General features: G+C 39.4%; 4 protein-coding genes across 4 annotated transcripts; 2 read left to right on the forward strand and 2 right to left on the reverse strand.

The window, feature by feature from the left end:
* Positions 1-360: 360 nt before the first annotated feature.
* Positions 361-4,107, reverse strand: DFA_01481 (NAD(P)+ transhydrogenase; the record flags this gene model as incomplete). The annotated part of the gene is made up of 3 exons (XM_004359388.1): positions 361-3,335; positions 3,421-3,696; positions 3,894-4,107. 3 exons carry the CDS (start codon positions 4,105-4,107, stop codon positions 361-363), a joined length of 3,465 nt encoding a protein of 1,154 aa, XP_004359445.1.
* An 851-nt stretch (positions 4,108-4,958) lies between these two features.
* DFA_01482 (uncharacterized protein) lies at positions 4,959-5,913 on the forward strand (the record flags this gene model as incomplete). Its single annotated transcript, XM_004359389.1, has 2 exons — positions 4,959-5,008; positions 5,091-5,913. The coding sequence occupies 2 exons, from the start codon at positions 4,959-4,961 to the stop codon at positions 5,911-5,913; spliced, it is 873 nt and encodes a 290-aa protein (XP_004359446.1).
* Positions 5,914-6,015: 102 nt separating this feature from the next.
* On the reverse strand, positions 6,016-8,639 carry DFA_01483 (uncharacterized protein; the record flags this gene model as incomplete). The annotated part of the gene is made up of 2 exons (XM_004359390.1): positions 6,016-7,927; positions 8,008-8,639. The coding sequence occupies 2 exons, from the start codon at positions 8,637-8,639 to the stop codon at positions 6,016-6,018; spliced, it is 2,544 nt and encodes an 847-aa protein (XP_004359447.1).
* Positions 8,640-8,953: 314 nt separating this feature from the next.
* DFA_01484 (aminoadipate-semialdehyde dehydrogenase-phosphopantetheinyl transferase) lies at positions 8,954-9,967 on the forward strand (the record flags this gene model as incomplete). Its single annotated transcript, XM_004359391.1, has 3 exons — positions 8,954-9,388; positions 9,461-9,599; positions 9,666-9,967. The coding sequence occupies 3 exons, from the start codon at positions 8,954-8,956 to the stop codon at positions 9,965-9,967; spliced, it is 876 nt and encodes a 291-aa protein (XP_004359448.1).
* Between the last annotated feature and the right edge of the window lie 120 nt (positions 9,968-10,087).

Consider the following 10,087-nt stretch of genomic DNA (forward strand, 5'->3'; position numbering starts at 1 on the left):
ACCCACAACGATACGCCAACGTTGTGGCGATTCTCTTTCATCGAACTTGGTGCCACCACTTGAACGCGACGTACAGAGGAAACAAGCAGTACTCTATCGACCCAATGAGGTCCAACTGGGCAGGATCGCTGCTCCATACCCAGTCTTCTTTCTAAACCAATAGACCAACCATGATATCTGCAACTCCACTAAACTATTACTATTCTGCACCGATCATCACTGTACTCTACTTATCTAATCTTCCTGGATCAATGAAAAAAAAAAAAAAAAAGGAACTGCTCTTAATTTTCGATGATTTATTTTTATTTATTATTTATTTTTATAATTGGTTATTTGATTTGATTTTAATTTAATTTAAATTTAATTATCAAGAGTAGAGATGATCTTATTTTTTAAAGCTTCACAGGTTGATTTGGCATCACCAAATAACATTGATGTATTTGGTTTGTAGAATACTGGATTTGGGATATCGGCATAACCACCAGCAAGAGATCTCTTGAATACGATGACTTGTTTGGCCTTCCATACTTCAACGACTGGCATACCTGCAATGGCTGAATTTGGATCTTCTACGGCGGCACTGTTGATTGTGTCGTTGGCACCAATGACCAACACCAAGTCGGTCGATGGCATCTCGTGGTTGATATCCTCCATTTCGTGGACAATGTCGTATGGGACACCGGCTTCAGAGAGAATAAGGTTCAATTGGCCTGGGAGACGTCCACAGACTGGGTGAATAGCGAAACGGACATTAATGCCACGTTCAGTGAGAGCCTTTGTCATTTCTGCAACGGCATATTGACCTCTAGACACGGCCAAACCATATCCTGGCACAATGATAATGTTCTTGACCGATGTACAGGCTTCGGCAACCTGTTCGACGTTGGTCTCGGTGTGAGTACCGGTGATCTTCATGACCTCACCCGTTCCAGTAGAGTTGGTACCGTAGCCGCCAAAGATGACGTTTGGCAACGAACGGTTCATGGCAACACACATGATATAACTGAGAATGGCACCAGACGAGCCGACCAAGGCACCGACGATGGTGAGCAAGTTGTTGTTGAGCATGAAACCTTCAGCACAGAGTGCCCAGCCAGAGTACGAGTTGAGGACGGTGATGGCGATAGGTGTGTCGGCCGAGCCAATAGCGGCGGTCAATAGATGACCTTGGAGGAAGGAGAGTGCGCTGCTGGCAGCAAGACAGGTGACTCCGAGTGCAGGGTTGGTGGTTGTCAAAAAGATACCCATCGTGGCGAGATTGGCAAGTGCAATACCACCGTTGATGGCATTACGGTTGGGTAGCATCAGAGGTTTGGTGGGAACCTTCCAACTAAAGATTTGTCCTTGTAACTTGGCAAAGGCGACGAGCGAGCCGGTAAAGGTGATACCACCAATCACAGTACCAAGGTAGATGGCACTCTTGTGGATCATATCCATGTGTGCAATGTTACCGTCACCCATAAAGGCAGCTGCAGAGGTGAGGACGGCAGCAAGACCGACAAACGAGTGGAATGCAGCGGTAAGTTGAGGCAACTCGGTGACACCAACCTTTTTGGCAATGAGTAAACCGAGACCACCACCAGCAGCACTCATGAGGGCGATCTGACCGAGGAGGGGTGCAGCAGGGGCGATGGTGCCGAGTGTTGCAAGGGCACCGATAGCGATACCACTCATACCGAGGACATTACCCATACGAGCTGTCTTTTGGCTGTTGAGACCACCAATAGCAAGTACGCACAATGCCGATGAGATGAGATAGCTCATTTCGGTGAGTGAAGGGTTGGGTGGAGCAATAGCCATATAAGTTGCCATAAATGCGGCAGCGGGGATACCAAAGAGATACTCGTATGTAGGTGGGTCAGTAGCACGTCTAAACATATCCAACATACGCTTGGTGATATAGAAACCACCAAAGATGTTGATCGAACTCATAAAGACGGCCGATGCAGCTAGCACGTTGGCAGTGGTCGATGGGAGCAGTCCACCACCCATCATGTGGATACCAGCGACCGCGACAATACCAGAGATGGCATTGGTAACACTCATGAGTGGTGAATGTAGAGCGGGAGTGACACCCCACACAACCTTGTATCCAATGATACAACTGAGTGCGAATGTGGTCAAACTAGCCATAAACGGACCGGGCATACTGATGGTGATGACACCGAGACCGGCCAAACCAGCAGCTGAGATCAATGCCTTTTTAAGTGTCGAGTTGTAAAGTGTTTCCTCGGGCTTGGCAGGAACGACTGTACCGACATGGGTTGTGGTGGCTGCTGGTTTGGGTGGTGGGGGAGGTACCTCCTTTCGTGGAGGTGGCCATACCAACGTTCCCTTTTGGAGGATTGTCGATCCTCTAGTCACCTCGTCCTTTAAGTCTATCTTGAATTCATTGCTGCCAAGTGACAAGAGGAACTTGACAATGTTGTTAGAGTAGAGCTGACTCGACTGAGTAGCCATACGCGAGGGGAAATCAGTGTACCCGACAATCGACACACCACGATGATTGACAACCTCACCGGGCTGAGTCAACTCACAATTGCCACCCGTTTCAGCTGCCAAATCAACCAACACACTTCCAGGTTTCATCAACTCGATCATATCCTTGCTGATGAGTTTTGGTGCTGGTTTGCCTGGAATCAAGGCAGTAGTGACCACGATATCAACCTCTTTACACTGTTTGGCAAACAGTGCCATTTCAGCCTCGATAAACTCCTTGGACATGGTCTTGGCGTACCCACCTCCTCCATCACCGCTCTCCTTGACGTGCACCTCCAAGAACTCTCCTCCCATCGACTGCACCTGTTCTTTGGCAGCTGCACGTGTGTCAAACGCACGCACGACTGCTCCCAAACCCTTGGCGGTACCAATGGCACTGAGACCGGCCACACCGGCACCAATCACCAGCACCTTGGCAGGTGGGATCTTGCCGGCAGCTGTGATCTGTCCGCTAAAGAATCGTCCGAAAAAGTTGGAGCTCTCTACAATCGCCTTGTAACCTGAAATGTTGGCCATCGAAGAGAGTGCATCGAATCCTTGTGATCTTGTGATACGTGGGATACAGTCCATTGCAATGGCAGTGATCTTTCTCTCACTCATCAGCTTTAATGTTTCTTGAGCCTGTTGCTGAGCGGGATACAAAAAGCTAATCACCGTAGCTCCATTCTTGTACAGTGCAGCTTCATGTTTATTCAAACTCGAGTTGAATTGTGGTGGTCTAACCTTTAGAACAATATCCGATCGGTCAGCTACATCTTGAGCCGTACCAATCTTTGCACCTGCACTTATATATGCTTGATCTGGGAATTTTGCTCCTTTACCTGCTCCTTCTTCAACTATATTAGAAAAAAATAATAAAGTTGTAAGTACATACATATATGTTGTTTTGAATATATATATCATTTGTTGTATGATACATACTAATGATCTCTTTAAAACCCTTTTTAAGAAGTAATGCTACGTTTTCTGGAGTAAGTGCAACACGTTTCTCATGTTGATAGATTTCAGATGGTACACCAATTACTAATTCACCATAGGGTCTACCTGTTAGATCAGATAGTTGTTCTGCAATATCACCTGATGATGACGAAGGTGACGATGATGGAGATTCAGTTGCAGTAGCAGAGAATCTACTTATCCAACTTGGTTTAAATACACTCCATCTTGTTGATGATGATGATTGAAAGTTTCTAATTTCTTTTTTGTTATATATATATGTTACAAAAAGTAATAAGCAAAGTAAATATGATGATCTTCAAGTTTTTTTTGAAAAACCAAACAACCTTCCATTTCTGGCCAAAGGTCGGGATATTAATTTTTTAATCAAAATCTTTTCTTTTTCAATCCTTCAAGCAAAAGATTCTTTCTTGTTACATTTACTGTAGTATACATACCATAAGTATTTAAATTTGATCTTGTAGTTGATGAATTGAGTAAACATGTCTTTGATGATGATGATCCAATGTATCTTGGGTTTTGGTGACATTGGAAACTTGAAATGTTGGTGGTGGTCGATGTTGAAGAAGAGGAAGAGGCAACATTCACAATATTCTTTAATGATGGTGATGAAAGTGTCCTCTTTCCAATCGATGATATAATATTATTCATTTATTTTGAATACAAAAATACAAATAGATAAGATAGATAGGTATAGATTGATAAATTTACAAATAGAATAAAAGAAAGAAAGAAAGAAAGAATAATACAATGATAGATAAACTTTTTTTTTTAAAATATACAAACTAAATTACAATATTGAAGAGGAATAAGGAAAAAAGATAATATACAAATAATAATATCAACAAACAAGATAAGTAAGATAGAGTTTGTTAGAATGATTCATTAGAATGAAAAGGGGGATGGTTGTTGTGATTGTTTGGAGGTTCACTGGGTGGTTGGAAAATAAATAATTACTTTTATTATGCATGAAGGCATTGAGTCCCTTCCTTTTTCAACCACACACAAATAATATTATTGGGCTTTCGAAAAGTGGGGTAAAGTAAATATCTTTTGGAGTCTCCTCCAGTGTACATTAAAAAGTATTAATATGGTATGTATAAACTGTCAGATCAGTTCAATCAATTCACTCCATTCAATCAAATTTTAAATAATAATAATAATAAGTAATGATCAATTACATATTCTATTTAATGTTATATTTAATATTAAACTCTATAGTATCGATTCTATTATCATTTTACCAAACATTCACATACTATAAAAATATATTACTTCTAGATCACTTCCATCTAATTCCAGTCTATAAATAATAATCATAAATCAATCATATGTTAACAGTTGGCCATTAAAAAATTTTACTATTCTTTTTTTTTCTCCTTTTTTTTTTAGTTTAGTTTTATTTATCAACATACACCTTTCAAAAATGTTTATACATACACATGTAGAATCATACTTTACTTGTTACAAAGATAGATAGATAGTAATAATAATAATTAATAATGGGAATCTCAACAATTATACCAAACTTTTTATATCTCGGAGCTGCAAGGTATGTTTAACATTGTTGACCACGACAATGCAAATATATATAGAGAGACACTAATCTAGCTAGTTGTCTATTTATGTTTTAGAGATACAAAGAATGTGAATGAAATGAAACAATTTAAAATTAGTCATGTGATTAGTTGTGCTGGTAAATTACATGGAGAATCTGATTACAAAGTGTTAAAGGGTCATTTGGAGGATGAGGAAGATCAACCGATTATACCGTTCATTGAAGAACAGGCATACCATTTCATAGAGGAAGCTAGATTGGAAAAGGGAAGAGTATTTGTTCATTGTTTGGCAGGTCGTAGTAGATCGGCGTCTGTTATACTTGGATACTTGTTGATGTCAAAGCGACTGCCACTCAGCCAACTCTATTACACTGTGTTGGATCGACGATCAATCATCCTACCAAATAATGGGTTCATGCATCAATTGATGGACTTTGAATTCAGATTGTTGGCCAATCGATCGATGAAGAGCGGTGAGTGGACCACTGCAATGTTGAATCGAGTGAAACCAGATGCCAGGTCAATGGGCCAGGCAAACATACAACTTCAAACATCTGATACGTGTGGACACGTCTACCTCAGAAAAGAGTCTCAAGTGAGCGAACAAACCAAAGCATATATTGACAAGATTGTGACTGCCGAAGAGGTGGTCAATTCATTTGGCGGTGATGATGATTACATTCGATTGCGTGCATTGATAGAATCACGACGTGACTGTAGTCAAGCCATCACCAAACTCAGAAAACGTCTATGTATAAGACTACAAGAATCTACAGACAGTGGACTAGAACTCAGGCAACTCGAACCATTGATCACTTGGGATGATATCAAATCATTAATTTGTATGAAAACAATTCAAGTTTTAGAACAAGATTTATTTAATATGTCTATACCATAGTCGCGACCATCTATAAAGATTAAATAAGGTTGATATTTATTACAAATACAATATATATATATATTTATTTTTTTCCAATCTGGAAAATAAGTATAAGAATTATTATTGATGTTGTTGAATATTATTATTAATAGTATTAGTATTATCTTGATTTACATTTAGTATATCTAAATCTTTAATTTCATTTTCTTCCATTTCATTTTCATATTCTTGTTCATCTTCATCTTCATCTTCATTTTCATCTTCATCTTCATCCTTATCTTCTTCATTTGACTTAAAATCAATTTCATTTGCCAAATCAGCCAATTCTAATAATTGTAATTCTTGTTCTTTTTTAGCACGACGATATTGTTTGATGGCGTTTGATTGGTATTCAATGATACCAGAGTTTTCATAGGTGATGAGATTGATAATCTTGGAGTAGACTGGTAATCTGACCAACTCGCTAAACTTTTCCTTGTAGATTTCCTCCAACTTGTCGATCCACTCTTGCTCCAGTGTCTTGAGTGCCTTTGCCTTGTAGTATGCAATAAAGTAAAAGATGAGTTCCTTGGACGCCTTTTTGCCCTTGACGTAGCTATCGAACCAGTATCTAGCCGACACGGGATCCTCACGCAACAAGTACAACTTGATGATTTGCTCAACCGACGATACAAACAGATCCTTGGACAAGTTTTCAAGATTCAACATTTTCTTGAGGTACTTGTTGTATTCTGCGGTTTGGTTGTTAATGTGGTAAAAGACGACGAGGTTGCTGAGGACAGTGTAGGTGAGTCTGGCATGTTTGGTCTTCATCTCGTCGACCAGTGCTTCAAACTCCTCGGTCTTGCCGTGGATGAGGTTGAATCGCAGCAGGATCGAGTAGGATGTTTCATTGAGCGTAAAGTCAAACTCGTCGGTACAACGTGTTATCCAGAGCTTGACAAACGCCGGGTCCTTGGTAGAACAGGCAGCCTGTAGAATGAGGTGGAGTAGCGTGCCATCATTGTTTCGCAAATACTCTTTGGTGATGTATTTCGAGAGATAGGGACGGATAAACGCCAGACACTGACGGATGTTGGATCGACGTACCATTGATGCGCCAATGACGTTTTGGCAAATCTCCAAACTCAACTTGCCGCGTTGGTCAATTGCCATGATCAGCTTTTCAATGTCCTTGTAGTCCGAGTGAATGTGTGGCAACGTGAACGCCTGGATCAGCGCGCCAACGACATGCGCATCATCCTGCAGCATCGGTTGCTCCTTGATCAGCGACTCGTAGAACTGCGACACTTGCGCGAGCGGCTGACGCATGATGAGGAAGCGAGCTGTCGGGCCCGACATCTCGACATTTCTCTCGCGCATCGTCTCCATCACTGCCTCAAAGTGTTCCTTGGCACCCGACTTTGGATCGCTCTTTCCAATAAGAAACAGACATTGCAACAAGCTGTCATAGATGAGTGGCGAGTTGGCAGCTGTCCCCTTGCCCTTGAGCTCTTCAAAGTGGTCCATGGCGCGCTTGACCAATTGGTGCTTTTCCGCAGAGGCACGTGATTCTGGTGTGTCTGTCCGAATGAGACGGTTGTGGTGGGTGAGCCATGCCCTCAACAACGCCGCATTGAATTGATAGCTGTAACGCATTTTTTTCTCTCTACATTCGCTGAGAATCGATGCAATCTTGATGATATCGTTCGAGTAGGTTCTAACCATCTCTGTCATTGTCTCAATGTTGCAATTGATACCAGTTCGTCTCATTTTTCGTGTGGCTCTTCGTGCCGTATTGTTTTCACCTTGCTCGTTGTAGAATGCCAAGATGGTGTTGTGTGTGTCGATTGAGTAGTTGAACTGGAATTGCTTGCGGATGATCTCAAGTGTCCCTTTGAACAAATTACTGTTGCCACAACGTTGCAAGTATTTTAGTATCTTGGTGTACACTGCAATATAATTGAATTTCACATGTCCCAACCATTGTGCAACTCTATACATAACATATGGATTTTGAAATTGTTTCTTTTTAAATAAATCTTCTTGTATACTAAAATAATAAAATATAAATTAAATTTAAATCTTTCTTTCTTTCCCTCTCATTCTTTCTTTCTTTCTTTCTTTTCTTACCTTTTAACATTAAATCCATTTGAATTAATAAATCTAAATGCCAAATATTTGAATAGTGATTCTTTGTTTAACTGTGCAATGATCGGATTGTAGTCTACATAGTGTTCATTTGGTTCGATTTCATCTTTCCATCGGAATGTGAGTGATGCAAAGACACTGCCAGTGTCGTCGTGTCTATGATTTGTATGTCTTACGTCATCCCATTCGTATGGGTTGTTTGCCGGTGTTTGAAGGGGTTTCCTCTCAGCTGCTGCTGTCCTTTTCAACTTTATTCGTTGATGATGTCTAGCATTATGTTTCTCTTTACTCGATAGTGGTTTGGTTGTATCGGAAGATTGTTGTTGTTGTTGTCCTGCAACACTATTATTAGTTGTATCTGAAGTAGTAGTCGTTGGTTTAGTATATGTTGTTGGTTTCCAATTCTTTTTAAAATCTCTATGTGTTGTTGTAGTTGTAGTAGTAGTAGTATTCTTGTTAACAATCGTATTATTATTGTATGCCGGTGTGGTCGCTGCTGATGAAGTAGTACTCGACAATGATCTGATCGACAACGACGATACAAACAGCGATGATAGAGAAGAAGAAGAAGAAGAGTATCCTCCCAGTACTCTTCTACCTATAATGTTCATCATCTCTATCTCTCTCTTGAATGAATAGTGTATACAGTATTCTCGCGTTCGATTTTTAGGATCTGATGCATCCTCCCCCAAATGATCATTTTGTTTTTTAATCTTTTATTAATAATTAATTTGAAGTATTCATATATTTATACGTATAACACACACTCATTCAATATTGTATTAATAATAGTAATAATGTAAAGAATAAGAAGAATAAGAAGAAGAAAAAGAAGAAGTGAGAGAAAGAGACTATTATTATTATTATACTTTTTAAAATATTTACAATAGACATGATGATATCAAATAATAGTAATAATAAATGTATAATGACATTTAATTTAAGTTGTAAATGGAGAGACTGGAATCCAAGTGAAGAATGTTGGAAGCAATGTTTAAACATATTGGGTAATAAAGAAGAGGTTGATAGAATAATGGCATTCAAGAGACCGTCACCAACAGTCAAAGGAGCATGGGTCACTGGCAAAGACAATGATTCTGCAAAGGCATCAATGTGTGGACGACTCTTGATGCTCTGGGTAGCATCAAAGACCTTTTCAAAACCTCCCAGTCACTTTACATTCAAGAGGGATGCCAATGAGAAACCTTTTATCGTAGGGTACGACAATAGTACCAAAGAGAATACAATTCACTTTAATGTATCACATGATGGTGACTACACCATCATCACCTCTTCAAATGATACATCTATCCAATCAATTGGTATCGATATAATGAAGAATCAACCTCCAAAAGGACAGTCTGTAAGTATAGTACTATGTTTGACTATTTCAACAACTTGATTAATTAATCAACTATGATTATTTGTTGTTTAGATTGAAGAATTCTTCAAGACTATGAAATCATGCTTTACAGAGTTTGAATGGAACAATATTAAATCGCAAACAACCGAGTCAAAGAGACTAGAACATTTCTACAGACATTGGTGTTTAAAAGAAAGTTATATAAAAGCTGGTATGTAATGTGTAATCCAAATTGAATTTATTGATTTAACTGATATCTAATCATTTTGATTTGTAGATGGAATTGGATTACAATTAGGATTACAAACTATGGAATTCACATTGGACGATGATTTTAAAACAGCCACCTTGAAACTACATGCAAAGCCTACACCCAACCCATGCCAATTTATTTTGGCCAATATTGATGACCATTTTGTTGCCTATTGCATCATGACCTCAAAGACTGCCGTGACAGATCAACAACAACAACAACAACAACATTACCAGTTACATCTCAACAACATTCAAACTATTACACCTTTAGATTTATGTCAACGGTTGGAGGAGATGAATAACCAACAACAACAACAACAATAACATGTGGTAATGTTAAACGTACACGTAATAACCTCAGCGCATAAATAGAGGGTCAAATGATCTACAAATCTTTCTCTTTGTATTTAGTAATCTGTCATTCATATAATATGTTTTGGTTTG

This window comes from Cavenderia fasciculata (assembly GCF_000203815.1).
Source record: "Cavenderia fasciculata unplaced genomic scaffold Scf_Dfasci-F-a-25c12.r2-5, whole genome shotgun sequence".
Taxonomy (NCBI): domain Eukaryota; phylum Evosea; class Eumycetozoa; order Acytosteliales; family Cavenderiaceae; genus Cavenderia; species Cavenderia fasciculata.